Source organism: Dermacentor silvarum, chromosome 2, assembly GCF_013339745.2.
Source record: "Dermacentor silvarum isolate Dsil-2018 chromosome 2, BIME_Dsil_1.4, whole genome shotgun sequence".
Taxonomy (NCBI): Eukaryota; Metazoa; Arthropoda; class Arachnida; order Ixodida; family Ixodidae; genus Dermacentor; species Dermacentor silvarum.
The window spans coordinates 236,283,021-236,305,625 of NC_051155.1; the positions used below are offsets into that span (position 1 = coordinate 236,283,021).

Here is a 22,605-nt window from a genome sequence, read left to right on the forward strand (position 1 = left end):
CACGCGGCGTGCAACCAGGAGGCAGGCGACGCGTCGCCCACGCAGTAGATATATATATGAGTGCCCACGACCGCGGAAGCGGCACGAGCGAACGCTGGGTCGAGTATGGCGAGCGGCCCCTGCCACATGTATAAGCGAGACGTGAGCTCTTCCGAGGTCGTCCCTCCCGACGCGCGAAAGGGTGTGCACGATAAAGGGGACGCACGTCCTGGCCCATACCGACAGCGGGACTGCTAGACGCGCATGCGCGAGTGACGAAACGCCCTCACAACAAAGTTCCGCGCGTCCTGATATATACACGTTCAAAGTGACGTTCGGGTTAGGGGGCGCTTCATGCAGGGCTACGCAAGGGAGCCCACATGCACCGCTGTTTTATGTAGGCTCCCTAGGCTACTCTAGGCTACGCTAGAGCTACTGGAGCCTATATGCACTAACTCTATAGGCTACGCCGAATTGACTTCTACGACTTCAAGCTCTGCTGCATGTGACAGTGGTGGGCACGAGATGTTGCGGGACAAAAACCCGACTGCATTTCGACGGGGGCGGTGCGCGAGAACACCCGCGTACTGAGATTTCGGAGTACGTTAACGAAGCCTGCGCGGCGAAAACTATTTCAGGTCTGTGATCTCGGAAAAGGCGGTAAAATGTCATGCGCGGGCGCACGCAGTCTAGTCAGGGTTTTACGTAAGCAAGGAAATCTGTGGTAATGGTACAGCATACGTTTTGGGAACTGAAGGAAGTGAAGCGCCGTCATGTCTGAGCACCGAGTCTGAAACGGTCACGTTCCGCTTGCGTACGGCGGCCATCTTTGACAGCACACTCGAGTTTTTTTAAGATGTTGACACTACTGTCCAATACGCTTGAACAGTCCGCTGCGAAGCAAATTAAGCGATATTTTCGTGTTCCTATAATTGAGCCCGCTACCTTGATTGAGCCTCGCGGCTGCTCCAGCTGGTGCTACCCACGAAAGGTCAATGTGGGAAGCACAACTGCATGCACGTACTGCCACAATAATCATTGTTTTGCGTGTAATCGCAGCTAAAATTACTATCGCAATTTTCTTGGTGAAAAAAGAAGAGAAAACGAAAGAGAAACAGTAAAATTCGAATATATAAATTTGAAAACACGACAGAAAGAACGAATGAGCAACAGTGAAATTGGAATATACAATGGGCGAGGAACCGATACTTCCTCCTATGTCGGGCTCCCTTACTGAGTAAAATGAAGCGCTGAACGAACGCTCGGAATGGCGCCCGTCCGCTCGGGTTATATGCAACAGAAGCCGATGATTTGTCACGTGCATTACAGGAAAGTTGAGCGAGCTGAACAAGTGGACAGGCAAAGCACCGCAGGAATCTGTAGGCCGAAGATTGAGGCGTCATATAGAGATCCAGTCAAAACCTGACAGTCTCAGAGAATATAAGCAACAATATATATATATATATATATATATATATATATATATATATATATATATATATATAGACTGCGGCAAGAAAAGCAAGTGGGGAGGGAGGGGGGGTGCAATAAAAAATTTTAACTTCTCAGTAACTGTATGTAGCGTTTTACAGAGTGCAGAGAAAGAAAGCGGAGAAAAAAAAACTGAAGTTGCTCGCATTAATGCAAGATATGACAGCCGTGATTACAGAAAGAAAGAAAAAAGAAAGAAAGAAATCGTTGCTATACTAAGTGATGCATCATAGAGAAGCACAAGCCGTCTCCACCGTCCACGGCGCTCCAGTCACCTGAGGCCCCGCACTGAGAATGTACTACGTATAATTGGCCTTGCTGCAGAACGTGTTTCAAGGAAACATGAAACGATCGGGACATATGCGTGATTGGATTGAAATTATACTCGTGTATTAAACAAAAAAAAATTCGGAACGACCCCATCTTTGAAGATGTCGCGATCGATCGAGGCCCGCGGGAGAAGCCTTCTTCGTTCGGAGTGCACGACGCCCCCATACGCTGTGATGCGTGCATGCAGACACACGCCACGGGAGGTAAATTGCTACGGCGTTTCGCTGCCGAGCACGAGGTCGCGGGTTCGATTCCCGGCGGCCGCATTTCGATGGCGGCGAAGTGCAGGAACGTTCGTGTACTTCGATTTAGGTGCACACCTTTAACGTGCACCTAAATCGAAGTACACGAATGTTCTTGCACTTCGCCGCCATCGAACCCCAGGTGTTCAAAACTAACCAGGATTTCGCCACTACGGCGTCTCTCATAGCCCGAGTGTCGGTTTGGGAGGCAAACCCCATGAATCGAATCGCGGAGCGAACGGACAAGCTCCAGAACGGGGCACAGGCGAACTATACTACATGAACGGCATTTTCGACGCTGTCAGCCTGGCGTCGATGCGCACGCTTCGCTATGCGCAATGGCAGCGCTCTAATAATGCCGGTTGATATGTGTACTTCCTGGATGTCAGTCAAAACGAATAGTAAACGGTATATGCAATTTGCTATATGGCAACATCGTGATTAATCTGCACGGTGCAAAATGGACGCACGCGTATAGCGACGCCGCCTCACCGGAAATATATACGTCTCGAAAATGCATTTCATGCGGTTACCTGCAGGCCCACGTTGGTGCACGCAAGCGAGATTGTCGCACCTGTGCATTGGGATGTGCACGCGTACGAGCCTGCCCGGCGTATCCTGCGCTATTCTTCTTCTTCTGGGGTTTTACGTGCCAAAACCAGTTCTGATTATGAGGCACGCCGTAGTGGAGGGCTCCGGATTAATTTTGACCACCTGGGGTTCTTTAACGTGTGCACTACGACGCAAGCACACGGGCGTTTTTGCATTTCGGCTCCATCGAAATGCGGCCGCCGCGGCCGGGCTATTGCGACAGACCTTATTGATGAGACGAGATCTGCAGCGCAAGAAATTTTGGATTTATGCAGTCAGTCACAGAAGAAAATAAGTCACAGAAGAAGAAAACTGAATTGAACGGAAGAGTTTACATAGTAACTTTTGTAACACGCTACAATGCAATACGCCCTCTGGACTGCACGTCGCACAGTCAATTTTGATAATGCGCTGAGTGGTTTGAAAGCTTATAAGAGTCGCTGCGATTTCACTCCTCCTACTTATTCCCGCCTGTTTCTTATTCTCCCAAGAGGTATATCCGCGGAGCACTGCGTCATAATTGCATGACTGTGACCGTAGAAACAAGCCGAGGAGCTTCGGCATACACGGACCTGAATTTGCTGTCTGAATGGTTCGGAACCGCACTCGAGATACTGCGCACCGTGTGCATCTGAGAGCAAGTGTTCAAAATAACGATAAACCCTGCGAGTGACCAAGGTTGGGGGTCGCGACACGACCGCATATTAAAAACAAAGACAAGAAAAAAAAACAGTACAAAACACGGGGGCAAAAACAAACTAACGACAGGAGCTAGTCACACTGTCGATGCTTTGCGCTCCCCTTATCTATACACCTATCTTGCGGCGGTTTCAAGAGGTCCCGTTCGCGAACAAGAACTCTGACGCACGCGAGCAGATTTGTTCTTTCTCTGCTTTTTTTTTTTTTTTTCTCTTTCTTTACTCGCAGATTATGACTCGAGTATCACTGGTTGTAACACAGGGCCAGTCGAGAATCTAACCTCTATAGCTATGGGACTAAGCACCAGGATGAATGTGCTAAGTACTACCGCTGCTGCATGCTCACCCTGTCGGGAGTCTCCGTTAGACGAGCAGCCATTTCTAAGTAAATAAAAGCATTACAATAACAACTTCCATGCTTCTACTGCTGTTTTCTGTCGCATCGGCAAACAGGGCGGAAAACGAAGGCATAAAGCGAAAGTGCAACGCGCTAAGGCTACATACTGATCGCCCCCCCCCCCCCCCACCCCACACCTCTCTCTCTCTCTCTCTGTGTGTGTGTGCGTTGTGTGTGTGTGGGGGGGGGGGGGGGGGGAGCTCTAACGATGTGCAACGAGCGCATACGTGTATTTCGAATCTGTCCTTTCTAAACGGGGACGTTCGAGTTAGAGAATTTTTAAAAGACAATCGGATATGAGACGACGCACTAAATATGTACCTGGGGCATGACCTGGGGCTACCAGCTTATGGGGCCAGTCCTCATAAGCTGCAACTTTCGCAATGCTACGACTAACCTGACCGTCGCCATACTATACTGTATGTGCACTGAGTACTAAGCACGCAAACGTACCGACGAAAGTGGCCGCAACAGGTATAAAATGCCTATAGACTGTAGACGAAGACGTTCACGATCGCTTCGTGAACGGTATACCCTATATAGCGACAGCCCAGATAGAGACATCGCGACGCTTATACGTCTCACCTTCTCTACTACTGTAAAGCGGCTATTATCTCTCTCGGCACAATCCGTACGTACATTTTCTGGAGCTGTAGGAACGGCATGGTTGCGATTTTCGGGCGTCCGTGTCTCTGTGTGGGGGCACGCGCGAAGCGGTCGCTGCCAGTCGAAGTCGCTGCCGATCGTTGTCGCCGAGACTTCGGCGTCTGAAGGCCCGTCGCCCTGGTGGCAGACACGGTGCGATACCGCGCCGACTGAAAAACGCGCCGATAAAAGGTGTCCACACCGAGGAGCGAGGCTTCGCGGGTAAGGCGCGCACGGACCCTCACGAGAGCAGAAAGGAAAGAATGTTTGCACGCCGACGGCAGATAATAGAGTGAAAGGCCCCCGAGCGCCCCTATCTCAAGACACGACAACAAGCCCAGTCAGTTGAACGTCAGATATACGCACGTCCCTTTTTTTTTTTGTTATTATTCCACAGGCCGGGCGGGCCTAGGACAAAGCGGGCACGACGGCTCATCGCCGCTTTCATATACCTATACTATACGTGTTGAAAGTGATAATCCATGGCAGAAAGAAGACTTTTGGGAGATATGCAAAAGCGGAAGACTTCGCTTCGTTAATTTTGCTGCGCCAGCACAAATGGTGACGCATACGTGACCCGAAACTGTCGGCGACCCTATTTGAACACCCATGAAAGGCAAGGAAGAATCTGTCGATATGGGGATTGTTACGAGTTTGTCCAGGCATCACGCACATATTTTTTTAGAAAGTGTGGTCCCCTGTACATGTAGACAATCTAAAAAAAAATTACCATGATACATAATGAATGCTCTAATCTGCTGCTCTGGCCTTGCTGGCACTTCACTTGCATGCAACGGCTGAAGCTATGTCAATGCATTCATTGCACAGTTATATAGAAAGGTCACAATGCATTGCACAGTTATATAGAAAGGTCACAGCGCCACCAACCTCAAGTCATCAATACAGTTGCAGAGCCGGGCGATTGTATACATGTAGAGAAAAGATCTACACTTATGTAACTCACCCTTTAATATATACACCGCACTGTATATGTCTCATGTGAAATATGTACAATGTCTTTTGAAAGCGCGTGGACCTAAGGTTACACTTTTGCTGTCTAATATATATGAATTGTCTGCAACAACCTCTTTTGAGGTTTGTGGAAAACAATTAAACCAGAGATTAAAAAAAAAAAAAACTTTTACCGACTTTGGTCTACAGACAGTCTGTACACTGTATGTGGTGAAAACGACAAGTATATGAGAAAGCGAAGAAGTATAAAAATCTGTAGACTGCAGACTAGAACTCTCAAAAATGGGTTCAGAGATGGATTTAGAGGAATAGTATATACATGTGCGGTCGAACTATAGTAGTCCACCTGGTATACCTCACGTGGTCTTGCCACGCACACCAATCAATGCAGCATCTTCCTTTAGGATGGCCTGTAACCGTTATAACCTCCAAACTACAGACCGGTATGTACAGTCACTGGATCCACGATTCACACCATGACACATCCATCTCGGGACAAATAGGTGAATGTGTATAGTCGTAAATCACGCCAACGGGAGCGAGCGCGGCCCCGGGTGCATTTTGCGCTCCGCGTTCGCGCGCTCAAAACGCTTTCACGCGTGCCCAGTTCAATGAGACAGGTGTGAGCGCCAGTGTGCTAATCAGGCAACGTTGTAATCAGGCGCTATTCAGGTGTCAGCTGAGGAACGCAGGCTTCACTGAGCCGCAGCATGTGGCGAAGGCCAAACTCGAGGATTATATCGCGTTTCACTTGCTGAGGGCTGGCTGCATGGTCGTCCTTTTATGTGGCAGGGGGAGAAATACAACAACGAAATAGTATGCCTGTAATGCTGAGCGCCGACGGACGCCACTATACAGAAGTGTTAGTCATAACCCTGGCGGTCGAAGGAGCCGACGTTTCAAGTACAATGATACGGAGGGTAAGGACAGGGATAGCAGAAATAAACGATAACTACAAATCACACTACAGTATACTGCCGAAGAGCACGAGAAACGAGCCGAGAACTTCCCGAGCATTCCGTCGGCGCGGATACACACACCTCCCAGGGTCAGGATTTCAAAGCCGCGTCGCCGCGCGTCACAGGCAGGTCAGTGGAACGTTATAGTGGAACGCACACGAGGCTGCTCTCCTTGAAGTCACGCTATACACGCGTCTCTATAGAAGCAAAAGCGAAAGGAAGCCGAGAGAACCTTGGACGCTTAGCAGTCGCTGTGACGTTTCGGATGTCTTAGATTGAAGGGGGAAAAAAAAACAGATACGGCGCATTTCAAGATCTCGAGAGCCATATCCGCGAAGGGTCGACGCGTCGTAGGCGGCAGAAGCGGCCGAAAAGGTCCGGAAGGATTCAACCGACCGGTTCCCCCTCCCAGAACTCGAGGAGAAGCGGTGCGTACGAACGGCTCAGACAGAGGCAGCAGGGTTCTATCGCCCTCAGCAGCACCGGAAGTACGAGCGCGCGTGGTGCCCTTCGGCTCGTGGTACCGATAAATATCGGCGTATGTATGCGCGAGGCTCACTGGAGCAAGACAGCGCTCCGGAGACCGCTCACGGTCGCTCGGTCGTTCGTCGTCGTTGGCTGGCGCCGTACAGCTCCCCATAGCGGGACCTCCACAGACGTTCTTCCAATCTCCGTCGAGCATCGGACGACGCGAGACACTGGGGAGCAGCTATAGGGGGCGCGGCCTGTTAGCCTGAAGCAGGCTTAACCCTCTAATTTCCCGTCGCATTTAGAATGAATAATTGTACGACACGACGGTTGGTGGGCAAGACAAATCGAGCGATTCGGAAGGCGGCTAGTGTGCGGAACGATAAAAAGAAAGAAAGAAGAAGAAGAAAAGGTCTAGCGCAGCGAGTTGGGCCAGTTACACACATCACTCGTTGAAGGACAGCAGCGAGCTTCAGTTATGTGCACCCAACCTGGACACAGTCGTGGATCCCAGCAAAGCAGCACGTTGGTGAAGAGACAGCACCGTTCCAGAAACACATGCAAATTGGTCACTGACCACAGCACTTGGATATATACAGGTGGCTGATAGATGATGATGATGATGATTTATTGGCATCCCCTTTGAAACGGGGTGGCGACAAATAGTCACCTAGCCTGCTTGATTTAATCAGGTATACTACACATGTTCTTTATCTAGCATTTTTGTATACCTTTTTCAAAAATTTAGCTTGTACCGCTGCCTATGATTTTAAGAGATCAGGTCGTATCCATCTTTTCCCTGCTTTTTTTCCACCAGTACTCTAATCGTCTCTTGCTGATCTCTACGGCTGATCTGTTTATGTTTCCTTCCACTTTAAACCCAAGCGCTTCTGGGAGTTGCACGTTACCTACGGTTCTCGCTGGGTGGATCCCGTCGCATTCCATTAGGATGTGCTGAGTGGTCTCTGGATCTTTACTGCAGCATACACATATCTCACCTAGTTCCGAATATTTGTTCCGATATGTTTTCGTCCTTAGGCAACCGGCTCGAGCCTCGAATAGCAAGGCACTGCCCTTTGTGTTATCGTACAGATTTTCCCTTCTAATTTCTTTCTTCTCATCCTTGTAAATCTCCATTGTCCTTTTCGTTTCCATTCTTTGCATCCAATTCACGGTCTCTATTTCTCTCACTTTCTTTCTGATGACCCCTGGTTGTCTATTTACAGTTTCGATTATCCTGTACTTGGTTGCCAACTTCCTTGACCTCTTCCTCCATTCTGTGTCCACGCTTTTCATGTAGAGATACTTGTGCACTTTAGCCGCCCATTTATTTTCATCCATGTTCCTGAGCCTTTCTTCAAAACTAATTTTGCTTTGTGCTTCTCTGACTTCAAAAGAGGCCCAACCCATGTCTCCATGCACTGCCTCACTTGTCGTATTACCGTGTGCTCCCAAAGCCAACCGGCCTACTTGAGGTCGGTTGGCCCCATTGGTGGCCCCATTGTAGCGCCACCTAGCATGCACTTAGCGAACGAAGGCTGCTGCCACCGAGATCTTGGCGCGCACCTTTGCGTCTTTTATGCTTTCTTTCTTCTTATTTTTAATTTTTTTATTAGACATATGGAACACAAGAGGAAGCAGTTGACAAGAACCAGTGCGAACAGCAAGTGTAACTGACTACCGCAGGCGTAACTGACTACCGCAGGCGTAACTGACTACCGCAGGCGTAAAACGGCGTAACGCTTTCAGGACGCCGACCAACTGCGACATCCAAACGGTGTTCCGGGCTACACGACCTTCTTTCCGTACCACGCGTCGAGACGTTAAGCTCGGACTATCGTTGCTCCCCGTATATCTAAGCGGCTGCAGCGAGAAATCCCGAAGCTAATGCTTAATACTTGGTTCGTAAGCGCGCAGCACGGCCCCATTGGTTCGCGCATCGTAATGTCTCGCTCCTTTTCCAGGGACGTCGATTGCAGGCGTCGCGCGGCTGCTCGCCTCCGCGCGCATGCGGTGGGGGCCTCGCGGCGCGTTGGATTCGGGACGCGTCGATACAGGGCGTGCGCGCGCGCGGAAACTTGACCCACTGATCGGTCGCCCAAGGTCGGGCCTTCCAGCGGGACCAGCTGTGCCGCGCAGGACGCGGTGTTTTACGGCATTCCTATCGGCGAGCGTATATAGGCGCCCACATCACGCGCCGCGGTGGAAGCCAAGAGGCGAGGCGGCGTGCTTGGAGCGACTGCCGCTGCCTCACGTCGAAAGAGTCACGAATCCTGTGATTGGTATCGGAACGCTTGACAGGGGGGAAAGAAATAAAGCAAAAAAGAAGGCACACAGTAGCGCGACTCTCTTCGTTCGGCGCTTACGCATCTGGCCCATTCAGTCGCACGCTCGAGTGCTGCGCCTATATTTTGGATGTCCTTTTCTGGTGCCAGTTTACGGGTGCAGCAGGCGTGGGCCAAGTGAAAACTATGTGATGAATAGCGGTGTATCTTGCGAGCTCGGTGAAGCTGGAGATACGAGCGTACCGTGTGCGTTTGGTACTCAAACAAGGCCGACCACAAGTTGCGCGATACGGACTCTTGCAGTTCGTGATGGCGCAGGGACTCTGTGCGCATGCGACAGCACCCCTCCGGCCCTTCTTCCTCCCTGACAACAGACAGTTGTGGCTGCGGCATCGTCGTCTATTTGAAGACCGTTTTGGAAAAAAAGATAACGAGCTAAGCGTTGCCTCTGGAAATGCATGGGCCTTGTGCTTATACCTATAGTGACGTCACGAATCCAAGCAGAAAGGTTTCCCTTTATCTAGGAGGTGTTGCGAAAAACGTACTCGTACTAAAGCATATAAGGGACAAGCGGGGGAGTACAGTTACTGCAAGCGTAAAACTGGTAGCTTCGTTCGTGCGCGCGTCACTCCAGAACTATACATCGCTCTGCTCTATATACTGCTATATTTTGTATACATTTCACAGCAGAGAAATCTGGTGCCAGCGCTCTCTTCGTAGTTGTTTTCACTGACGTACACAGCGTTAACGTGTGCCGTTGCCACATTTGGCCTGATGCGCGCGTGCGCGAGCTTCGATCGGCCACGCCGCGCTATGGCCGCGGCGCAAGACGCAAACAAGACGCCCGACACGGGGACAGTGCACGCGTGCACTGCAACCGCGCGGTAGTCTAGACACGCACAGCTACAACATAACGCGACTGTGAGGCGCCTGGACTATTCCTTCGGTGTTCTATAGTTTGGCAATTAAACTCTCTACAACTAGGAATGCCGCCGCGAGGCAAACACGCTCATAAAACCTAAACGCCTTTGCGTAATGACGGATTAGAAAAAGTGCGCAAACTGCGCAGAGTGTTTACTCCTTCTTGTCTAATCCCTCACGCACCTTCAAGATCGATAATGTCCGTTGTGCAACCCCAGATTTTGCCCAGCCCTGACAGAGAAAGACCGTGCGCATTCCTCCGTATATTGCAAACGAGAAGCACGCACGATGCGCTGGCTTGCGAGAACGGACAGCCGGCAATTTGTAAGCGTCAAGTGCCTCGCAGCCCACGTAAGGATCTTATCAAACTGGCGCCGGCTGCCTCGCGTTAGTTTGCGAGAAATTCCTCCCCGTTAATAGCGCATCCTGTTTTCATCGCAGACTGGAAAATGCGGCTGGCCACGCGGCTCGCACTCGCTACTCACTCCGCGGTCACCGTGTCCTTGCAAAATCCTGCACCCATGTCCCGCATGGCGCATGCCCGTTCGAATTGCGCAACGCCATAACGCAGCAGCGCGAACAGGTGCCGCCTGGCGCTCGCCACGCGTCGTCCCTTACCGGTAGTCGACGCTGAGGTGATGCGGCGAGATGGGATCCATTGGTATGTATCAACAGGCTCCTCCACGAGACGTGATGAACATGAACAGGGAACGCCGGCGCCGCAACACAACCACCAACGTCTTCGTCAACCACACGCTTTTTTTTTTTTTTTTTTCGTTTTTCCTCTACGCAGATCCTACTATCTGTCGACTGCCGATGTCCTAAGAAGACTCGAAGCTCCCGTGTTTGCCCCGTAACTTCTTTTCTCTTCTTCGTAACTTTTCGTTCGTTCTACCCCTCCTCAATCGTCCTAGCCCCGAACCCCGCGAACACGCGTCACACTGAGAAAGAACCCTTGGGGCGAGCGGACTGCACTATATCCCCTGTGTTCGCGTGCAGTCCAAAAAATTTTTCGCTGCCGCTTGCGGCGTGAGGGAGGGGGAAGGGGGTTGCTAGCGAACAACTGAGGACCCCCCCCCCCCCCAACTCCCCCTACTTCACGTGACGTCCGAAGACGTCGTCATTCCTTGGAAAGGACTGAAAAGCCGCCTCAGCACGTTAGGCCGCGCGAAGGCGTCTCAAAAAGGCACAAAAATCGGTTGCCAAAAAAACAGGAGCGTACGCGTCAGCGCTGCCCGCTAAGACAATGCACCGTGTGCTACGGGAGAGCAGCGAGACGACGCGGCCGGTTTGTTAGCTGCGGCGTCCCGCGGAGTCTGGAGGATGCGGCCGACCTTTCTTTCGTTTTCTCTCTTCCCTCCCTCCCTCCCTCCTCGGTGCTCCCTCTCTCGTAGAGGCATGAGAAGCTCGCGCGACGAAATTGACGACACCTAATTGCACACAGCTAGCTAGGCTATAGCGGCCGGCTCCGTGGGTGGCAAGGCTGAAGTGTCGCACAATTAGAACTAGCGACATGTGACGAAGCGAGCTGCTGGGGCGAGGGAAGGTTAAAACCACACGAGGCACACACTGAGCCATTCATCTCGCGGAATGCTATATGTTTACGCCGTGGCGCATGACGCCAATGCGGCGCAGCGGAAGGTTCCAGCTATCTCTGCAGACAGACTTTTCTTTTTTTCCTTCTCAATTCCTCCCTCTTCCTATGTAACAGACGGCGTGGCGAGAAGCCGGGAGATAAACGCGTGACGGTCACGCTACGCCCTAATACAAGTGCACGCCCAGAGTCAACTCAGGACGCGTAGCGGCTTTGCGCAAGTGAGGAAGCCGCTCGGCGGAATTCATAGAACGACGGCAAAGGGCTCTGAAAGGTCAAGGAAAGCCCCAGATTGTAGGTCTGTACCACTCCGATTTATCCACTCTACGAGTCATACAAAAATCAAAAAAGCCAACGTCAGCACCCAGAACTGTGCATTACGAAAGCCGTCCATGTTGATGTTGCCCTGCCCAAGTAACGGAGGATTATACAACACCAATAGAAAAGCGAGGTTAAGTGAGCAAGAGAGACCTTACCGCGAACGCTTTGGATAAGGACATGCGTTGATTCGCACTAATGTTAGTTCACGATCACAACTGTTGACTTTAGTTTTAGTCCATACTTTTTCCTGTGAAGAATTAAAGTAGCTGCGGAATCCTTACCGACCTTTGTAGAATATTCGCGTATGTTTCCAGTACTCCTCGACTACGGAATGCCTCCACGAAAACTGGTATCTCTACTGAATCACACGCCTTGTCGTAATGAAAAAAAAAAGAAGAAAAAAAGATATAAAGAGGTCGGTTGTACTCTGCGATTCATTGTTAAATATCCCTTCCTGAAGCCAGCCAGCCTGTTCTCTGTATTGACCGAAGCCTATTGTCGCCCTGATACTATCGAAAGTGAATCGTTATACTCCTTGCTCTCACTTCATGTCTCAACAGCGTTTCGATATTATAAGCGCGTCAGCAGGTTCCCTTGCTAGTACCACGCGATTCGCGTCTGGTACGCACATGCAGTCGTCGGGATCAGCACACTTCACCAATCACACCTCGTAGATCACGCGAGTGAGACTGTTGTTCCTGTCGACGCTTAATTTAGCGGTTATCTTTCGCATCAGTCGTAAATCAAGTGCGTTGACGAAAGGACGCTTAGCTCGGAGTGATTCAACTGCTAGTCTGCTACTGACACCGCACATGAAGAGACACAGAGGGATGATGATGATTATTGTGGTTTATTGGCGCAAAGGCCAGATGTGGCCAAAGAGCGCCAGACACATAGGGAGAAGACAGGAAATGCAGGCTGGTTATAACCAGACACACGTTCGATTTGCTACCCTGCACTTGGGGGAAGGAGATTTGGGGACGAAAAGAATGGGGTAGAGAGAGAGAGCACAAGTTCCGTACCAAGTCCATAAACTGTCGCAGACAGCTGTCGACTTGAGGTAATTAATGTACAGCAAACGCCCTCGTTGCTTTCTATCGTCATCAATGCGCACGGCCATGGTCCAAGAATCATCGCTTCCGCAAAAGGTCTTGGGTCCAGCCGGTCTAATGCTGTCAAGGTGTCAAGGTGTAGGCATGTAAAGGTGAAATAGCTCACCGAGAGATGTGGTTATACATGCATGCTAGGCACCGCACACCGCACTAACCCCCTTATGTACTGACCGTCCTATGATACGCGCCGTCGACAACTCCGTACAAATGCAAGTCGAGTTAAGAATCCGTATACAGCAGATATCGCAGCAAAACAATCCACCCGTATACGTCTGGTCCATCCTCCAGTCGCCTTCTCCTCTGAAGATGGCGCATGACCATCTCTGCGCTCTCACTATACTTCCGCCTTCTTCCATCGTGCGGCAGAGTCAACACCGAGCGGCAAAACCGAAACGTATTACGTCACGAGAACGTGTGAGAAGATACACACCTGGCTCACGGCCCATCAGAAGGCAAAAAGCGCCCACCCTACCTATTTACCTCGGACACACGTGCCGATTCGGCGACATTTCAAGGAAACGAATAGAGCCCCCTCGTGATTCAGCGCGATAGCATGCGCATATATAAGCGCGTCGCCACTATCTGCATGCGTCTCAGCCTTATCTCTTCTCAGCGTCGCACTCGTTCGTTTGCCGAGTGCGCAAGCAATCGGGAATAATGTCAGTGGGTATCGAACGGCGCTTTACGATCATACACCATGCCTCGTGTGGAGCCGCTTTCTCTACAGAAACAACCAGCCCAAATGCGCACGCTCTAAAGAAAGTTCGTAGAGGGAATTCGCACTGGAAGATATCTTCCTCGTCTTCAATGCGCACCAATAAGGTTGAATGGACGCGGCTTTATAGCTCAAAACGTTATAACGGACGCCGTGGTCGTGATGTACGCGTTTAATTCGAACACCCGACTTTCATTAACGCGTACCTTACTATAGCACCCGAGTGCGTATTCACATTTCGGAAGCCTCTATCAAAATGCGGCAGGCACGGCCGGGAAACGAATCCTCGACATTATGTTCAGCAGAAGTCACCGCAGTGTGCTTATCGATGATGTTGCAGTTCCCGCATTACGGTCGCCACTGAATTGTTGCAAACAATCGCCCTCACGAACGCAGCTTTCGTCTCCAGATCTTTGTGAGAGTGCTCGTGAGGACGCGCAGGCTTGCGCCGGCAGGCGCATATCATGGAGAAACACATGCGTTTGAGTGATGAATTTCTATTGCTTGTCACATGCAGCGACAATTACACATAGAAGCCGAAGGTAATAGCGCTCAATGAAGCGCGTATAGCGATTCTTTTCGCTGCACGTTCGAAATTAATTTGCAGTCGCGTTATCCTGCGCGAAGTTTTCAACTACCTTTTCTTCACTAAAGAGTCTTTCATATCCTATAATAAGAGTCGGATTAGGGTGTAAACTATACTATCAACCAATCACGAGTCGGTCGCGCTCCGTACACTATATAGCTAACGAGCGACCCGAAACTGTCTGCCAGAATACCCGTTTCCCAGCGGCAATGGAGCGCGATATAAACGCGGCCTGAGCCTTGACGTTAACAATCCTGGTCATCGGATAGGCCTGAATCCCTAACAAGGCCGACTGGTCACCCCGAGTGCGCGACATTAATGTCCCCGCGAATCTAGGGCGTCGCCACGTGCGACCGCACGGCTGACACATTTAAAAAGAAAAAAGAAAAAGAGAAGGAGCCACAGGGTTGCTGGGTCGCGTGAGGCAGACCGATGCAGTTACCACGCGGAGACAACGGCAAACCGGGCGCCAACCACGAGAACGCGTCGAAGCTGCAGCCGACGTCGTCGCCGGTGACGCAACGTGAACGCGCGGCGGCAATGAGGAACTGGAGCCGGCCAGTCAAAATCAGGCTGTCATACGAAGGCCAGACGGGGCCAGAGAAAAAAAAAAAAAATGGCCGAGATAATCGTGTGTATACGCTCAGGTATACAATGAAAACAAATAAAGAGGTCAGCCGGCGATATAGCCCGAAGGCCAGGTGTGTGTGGATGTGTGCGCGCGCGCACCCCGTTCGCCTCTCGCTTCCATTTCTGGCTCGCCCTCCCTCTTATTTCGCCAGGTCTTGCATGTATCCGGCTAGCAACTATTAGCATGACGAATACTCCGGAATGTTATATATACCGTTTGGAGAGCACTGCGAATTACGTTTTAACAATATACATGCGCCAACCCCATCCTGAAGTCGGTAGAATACACAGCGCCACGTTTCTCGAGCCTGTATAATGAATTCAGGAAAATGCGCTATGAAAACGGGGAAAGCAGGAGGTTTGCGTACCCTAAAGAGACTTAAATGTCTAAGAGGTATACTGCAGCGTGCGCAGTGCGCGAGCGCAGAACCCAAGTTCAGTTTGTACTCGAAGCCAGTAGCGCCCGTTTGCTTTGGGCTCTTCAACACGATATACGCACCCGTATAACGGGCACACATCATCCCGCCTTAGCAGCAGCAAGTCTGAATGAAAGGTGTGAGCGGGTTTATCACGACCACGGGAGGCTGCTATGACTCGCGTCACAGTCGCCTTCCTCGGATCTCCCCCTCCTCAGAATGACAGCTGGCCATGAGCCTGGTTTGCCAAACGCCTTCGGTATACATACGATATCGAACGCTACCCACCGTGGTTGCTCAGTGGCTATGGTGTTGGGCTGCTGAGTACGAGGTCGCGGGATCGAATCCCGGCCACGGCGGCCGCATGGGGGCGAAATGCGTAAACACCCGTGTACTTAGATTTAGGTGCACGTTAAAAAAACCCAGGTGGTCCAAATTTCCGGAGTCCCCCACTACGGCGTGCCTCATAATCAGATCGTGGTTTTGGCATGTAAAACCCCGTAATTTAATTTAATTTTAACTATATCGAACGCTTTCAAAACACAACGTGTTCGGTGAGGAAAGTATACCCTGCACTGCAGCGCGTGCCACGTGCACGGGCGCCCAGCAACAAAAACCGTCACTCAGCGGCCGCGAAGGTTATCAAAAGAATCGCGAAGCCCGCAGTGTCTGCGTGCACGCACAGACGTAGGCATCCGACGAACATGCGCTTAGAAACACGTGGAAAACTCGGCCGAGGCGTGCGCGACGTGACTCAGAAAGGCAGGCCTGCGCAATCCAGCAAGCATTCCCCGCCATCGGCGGCGTTTCGCGGGGAAGCAAAACGCGCGCGTCGCGTTGCGACACCGGGGCAAGGACACGCAGCGCAGCGAAAAATCACAGCTGCACCAGAGCACTGTCAAGAAGCTGCGCACGCGCGCTTTTGCAGCAGGCTGCAGAACGCGGCAGAAATCGCGAGCACGCGGGATTCAGCGTGCGCTGCGCTGCCGTGCATTCCTCCTTCCCTTCCTCACGCAGTCGATCCGCTCTTCCTTTCGCCCGCACATACGCGCGCGCACGCCCAAGAAGACAGTTCTGGCACAGCAGCTGCACTGGCGGAACGGAAACGGACGCAGTGCTTGGGTTCGTGCTCTGCCCTCGCCTATAAAATAATGTCGAAGGGGTGCGTGGGACGCGCACATACGGCGCACTGTGCGCGCTGCACGTCATCTGCCGTTGACGCCCTCGTGTATAAGGCGCGCGTCTCGATGCGATGCGCATCGAGACGCGCGGGGTTTTCTGTGCCAAAACTCGGAGATGATTACGAGGCACGCCGTATAGTGGGGGACTCTGGATTAATTCTGACCACGAGGGGTGCAATTTAACGTGCACCCAATGTTCGGTACAAAGGGGTTATTGCATTTCGCTCCCATAGAAATGCGGCCGCCGTCGCAGGGAATTGATCCCGCGCCCTCGGGCCAGCGCAACGCAAAAGCAGTCGTCCCTGCCCGAGACGACCACGCTCTCCCCCTCTTCCCTACTTTCTCCCCCCCCCCCCCATTCCCCGCCCCACAGATGCTGAGCCGTGCTCCCTATAAGAGCTGCAGAAACATGCATCTTTTCTCTTTTCCACAACCTCTACTACTACTACTACTACTACTACTACTACTACTACTACTACTACTACTACTACTACTACTACTACTACTACTGCGCAACAGCCACGACGCCGCCAGAGCGGGTGTGTACGCAGGCTCTGTGCTGCCAAGACCTGCATTATCTTGCGGCATTTGTGCGAGCATAGCGCCTGAATTCTAGCTTCCTCTGACCCTTCGCTTCTTCGTTAAAGAGACCCTATATAAAGGAATATTCAGTTAAAATGTGTTAATAAACCACGCCTTATTCAATTATAGAAAAATGGCACCTCGTATCTACCGTCGGAGAATTGGCCTAGTTTAGACCAGAAAATACGCAAAAAACGATAGACGGGCGGCGACGTCGTCCTGAAGTTCTCGCACTAGCTAGTCGTGACGTCATGGATTTTAACAGCGTCTACTGAAGTCTATAGTTAAATGTTTAACGGTGAAGGACTACGTATACATCGGCGAGATCGCGTTCCGTAGAGAAACCAAGGGCTCAACATACGTATAGCGAGCTTCGAGAACTTTTTCTGCGTCAGAACGGACTATACGTACGGGAAACTACTTTGAAATAGAAGTGAAGAAGCTTGGCCTACATTTTCTCCAGCAATTGTGTACACTTTTCTCCTAAATGAGTGAAAATAGAGTTTTGAAACATTAACAGTCTATTTAGCATTGCTTTTCAGTGTATCTTTTTTACAGCGAAGCTGCATATGGCTAGTTTCCAGCGGATCGATGTCAGTAGACCAAAAACCGTGGGCCGAACCCGAAGATAGTGCGATGCCGGGCCGACCCGCGGCGGAGGAGAAGCAGGCTTCAAGCACTCCGCCATCTTGCAAAAATAGGTTTAATATCTTGGATCGAAACACAACCCGCATCAGATATTAGACTGGTAGGAGCAGATACTACACTTTGACCCGCGTCGGCTTTGTCTACGTTCGCACAATACACGTGTACGCCATCCCGCGTATTCAAACGAGTGCCTACCAGTCTGAGTCTCTCCTGACGTCATGCTCTACGTAGGCTCCTTTCCTCAGTTCTGCTCTGGCTATGAAATGGGTAGTCCGCGTGTTGTACGGTCCGAAGAAGAACAGCGCGCCTACCAAGAACGACGGCGTGAACAGAAAACGGAATGGGCGCATGCAGCGGCGGCGGAAGGAGACCACCGACGACGAGCGGGCCGCGGGGCGTGCTGCCCGCCAGGACCGCGAGGCGGGAAGAAATGCGAACCGTCCATGCGGCCCCGATCCCGCAAACTTGGAACGTTTCACCGGAGCAACGGTCAATCACCACATACACAGCTTCGCTGGTCATCCGACTTCACAGAGTGGAATGGCACTGATTTTTTTGTTCGTTCTTTTCTGCTGGGATTGTTGTAAGAAACCTTTCAGACCGTATACAACCCGGAACGACACTGGCGAATTTGTTGCGGGAAAACGGCAAAGCGCGACAAGAAAATTTCTCTATATCCTTGTGAGTTCCCTCGCTCTGCTTCCATTCAGTCTGAAAATACAAAGTCTCACATCGTGCGTGAGCTGGCGAAACCGTTTGCTATCGCAGAAATAAACCCTTCGCTTGGTGAACACACGTGGACGGATGCAGCCACGCAGGTTTCCTGGAAGTGCCCAGCGCCGTTGGAAATAGTGTGCGTAGAGCTGCCTTGACAACTTATTTTAGCGGCTGTTCTTATTAAGAGAGAAACACTGCGCGCTATAATTTAGTCGCAACGGACCCTGCAGCTCTCAAAATCCCTTACGGTCTAGATCAGGTGCATCCAAACTACGGCTACACTAACTAAGAGTGTTTTCCACTTTTCGTCTAATTACAGTAATTTAGGAGTTGATTAATTAGGACTAATTATATTTGACATTAGACAGAATGTAAAAAAATAATTTGAGTATCTCAAAGCGACGGCAAACGCCATTACCTTGGTTCTGTCCAGATACGTGGCACTTGCATGTTTTTAAATCTTGGTGCACGATAGGGACACCCTGTGTGTATACTAGAACTGAAGCCAGAGTCCGGGAACACTAGAATCCGCTTTCTCAGGCAAAGGTGTCCTATGACAGCGAGATTCCCAACTCGCCAGGCAGTCGAGTTCTTGCAGGTATACGGTCCGCGCCTTGTGTTTCGAGTAGGGGAAATGTGGCTTGAGCGCTTCGCGTTGGCATGTGGTAGCGGCTGCGCCGAGATTCTGACAATATATATATAATACAGGCGACCACATTCGTGACGCGAATAGGCAAAAAAGTCACTTCGCTTGCACCCGCACCCAAGCGCGATATTGGATGACCAGGATTCCGCAAAGATTACCGGGATGTGACATGCATGCACTCAAAGTATGCCTATACATTGTGGAGGTGGCAGAAAATACAAAATTGCAATTACAATTTGGCTCAGTGGCTATGGCGCCCCAGTACTGGGCACCAGAGAGATGTCCTTTTCCTGTCGCAATGGCAGCATCAATTGATCGATTGATTGGTTGAATATTGATTTTTACGTCCCAAAAGCAATACCTTCGCTGCGAGAGACGCCATTACGGAACCTTCCGGTTTAATTTTGACCACATCAGCACCCTTCGACCACCATTTCGTCAGCGTGCACTAAAATGCATATATGCGCGAGCTTTATGCTTTCCGCGCGCCGACGGGAAGCGGCCGACGCGGCAGGGAGACGAACGCGCAACCTGGCGCTCAGCCACGATGGCAGCATTCCCACGACTGCTGCGACAGAAAAAAAAAAAACACCTGGCCAAAACAATTCGAAATTTCTCCAGTATGGTGTTTCCAATCAACCAGGAGTATGGGTTTCAAAAGCAAGCTCTGATGTATCAGTGCTATACATGGCTAAACTTTTGATATTATTATTATTATTGCACCGAAACAAAAATATTTACGGCAGATGTGATGAAAAATGTGCGTAGCAACCAAGGAGGCGCCGACCCCACGGAGTGCAACGTAGAATTTGTGCGTAAAGGTCACGCCGCACGCGGGATGACAGTTTGCCGGAGAAGATCACACGTAAAATTCAGAAAACAACGAACGCGCATAGCAGCGTTCGCAACGGCGACGAGAAGAAACACACACACACACACACACACACACACACACACACACACACACACACACACACACACACACACACACACACACACACACACACACACACACACACACACACACACACACACACACACACACACACACACACACACACACACACACACACACACACACAATATGCAGGGTGTTTCAGCGAACACTTTCAAAAAATTTAAAGGTTGCCTGCGGCAGATAGCACAATTCTAGTTCATGAGCTGGTCTACTCGAGGAGGCGGACATACTTGCGCAAAAATTGAAATGCATGATAGACAAATAACAAACATTCACTAATTAAGTTTTCAACTAATTATCTTATGACCCATATTGCAATTTACACATTCTAGCCGTGGAGTTCCCAAGGCGGTTGCACTTGGAACGAATTCTCAGGACGACACCAGTTTCGGGATATTAACTCCCGAACTTTGCGGAGAAATGAATTGGCGTTCCACTTCCTTAACAAATCGGCGTTTTATGCATTGAAGCAGAAAAGATAGAGAACACTATATATATATATATATATATATATATATATATATATATATGTAAATGCATTTAGTGCTCACAGGCGTTAGGACCAACCGTTGGGTCAGTTCATATATATATAGCATCCTTACACACACACACACACACACACACACACACACACACACACACACACACACACTATATATATATTTGTAACAGACATGAGAAAGGAAGAATTCGAGTGATGTTTTGACCACACGCCACCGCAGCACAGAACGCACTCTGCAGTACTCGGGGTGATTAAACCGCGTTCTCGTGTGTCAGGGTGGACAAAGGGGAAAAGAGGGAGGGAGGGAAGAAGGAGGGAGGGGAGGGGGGCGACACCCAGCACTGCGCTCCATTTCTCCTCGCAGAAGCTAAGTGAATGAATAATATACAAGGCTCGTGCACACAGGCGACCTTGCATTGTCACCACGCATAAGCGAGCTTGGAGCGCGGCCCGCTTTTACGAGTGACGTGACAACCGCGGTGCAAACGAACGAAGCAAACGCGTACGCGTATTAGCACTTAAAAAAACACAAGAAAAGTTCAGAAAAAGTATACTGTCCTGGAACAAGCCCCTAACTAGAAGAGGCCGAAAAGCAATAAAGACCTCGAGTTGAGAGCACAAAGAAACAGAGCGAGTGCGGTTGGGAGACACCGGGCGGTGAGGCAGGATTACAAAAGAAGGAGAAGGGAAAAAAGGTGCAAAGAGAGAGAGAGAGAGAGAGAAGAAAACGAGATCAAGTGCCCCATAAGCATGAGCGACTATAGGCGTATGCAGCATAGCTCCCGGCCTCAATTTGACGCGAAGGCTCACATTCTGTGCAGCCTCAGGCACGTACGCCTGCTCGGGTGAAACTACTATATCAGAGAGAGACGAAATATCAAGGGGAATTTCAATTATACGAGAAAAAAAAAAGGGGGGGGGGGGGAATGTAGGAGTCGATCAAGGCAAATCCTTGAACGTCAACCAAAATAGCAGTGGCTGGCCCGGAGAGGTATAGGCGACAACGAAGCCACGACGACTTCGGCGCGAACGAATTGGTAAAGGCACGCTGAAGGACGGCACGGCGGCTCGGATGTCGCGAACCCCGTATCGAATTCCGCCTGAAAGAACATATCCACTTCTCCGACGAGTTCGATCGCCTCTCCTTTTCCCCGAAGAGGACGTGACGATGACGGTACTTGCCACATACGCCACTACATAGCTGCATAAAGCAACTCTACATAGCAGTACGCCTGCATCGAGGGAGGCGGTATTACAAGGAGCTCCCCCCCCCCCCCCCCCCCCCCAAAAAAAAAAAAAAAAAAAACAGCTTATTCATGCAAAGAACTTTCAATACCCTCCGGCATCTTTCACGGATCGACAACAAGAAGCACGGATACCATCGTCCCCAGCAGTAAGTCTATAGACTTACAAAGCACAGCCGTATCGTTGTATACACTATATATCGCTCGCTGACGCTCTTGCAGCATCGAGGTGGTTGATGCAACCGCCAGAAAGCAGCGTATACGGCATCGCTCTAAGGGCGCGCATCGATGACGTAAGAGAAGGGCTAAATAATAAATGCACGTAGGCCAAGTTAAAGCAAAACGCCGAATCAAGAAGAGAAGAAGTCTTTCAATGCCGCTTTCGCGCGTGCAAAGGAGAATCACAAGAAATGTGCGCAAGCCACCGTCGGTCGGTTCGCGAGCCTCTGTAATATCTCGGCAGCCGTCGGCTCAATTTCAAGCAGCAAAGCCTCGTGCGAAGGTGTTGCGCAGTTTGCAATTTACAAGCGGTCCATATATTCAGTGCCACCAAGGACGGGTACGTTTTCACGTTTTACTCGCGAACAAAACGCCTTCAAAGAATCGCCTTATTATAGGAAGCCGTATCGTGAGCCAGCCCTACAGACGCTGTAGCTGTCGACTGCGTGGGTGAGGTGATAAATGGAGGTTCACGTATCGAAGTGATCCAGAGGCACGATCAGGAATATACGGAAAGTACCGAGCAAGTTGTCTAAATCGCTTCGTGCGACTTAAC

The 22,605-nt window shown here is 50.6% G+C and overlaps 1 protein-coding gene and 1 non-coding gene across 12 annotated transcripts in view; both read right to left on the reverse strand.

Annotated features, from left to right (window-relative positions):
- Window positions 1–22,605, reverse strand: part of LOC119442887 (electroneutral sodium bicarbonate exchanger 1-like) — a 215,272-nt gene that overhangs the window by 86,876 nt on the left and 105,791 nt on the right. Inside the window, exon 1 of one of the 11 annotated variants that reach the window (XM_037707933.2) lies at window positions 10,597–10,874. The exons of 9 other annotated variants lie outside the window; for them this stretch is intronic. In XM_037707933.2, coding sequence (XP_037563861.1) covers window positions 10,597–10,637 — 41 coding nt within the window. In that variant the 5' untranslated portion in view covers window positions 10,638–10,874. Of the gene's footprint in view, window positions 1–4,367; window positions 4,605–10,596; window positions 10,875–22,605 lie in introns of those variants that run through there. One more of the 11 variants, XM_037707934.2, reaches the window with a different exon arrangement.
- On the reverse strand, window positions 17,722–17,903 carry LOC119443277 (U2 spliceosomal RNA). Its single transcript, XR_005190228.1, has one exon. It is a non-coding gene; the product is annotated as a U2 spliceosomal RNA (small nuclear RNA).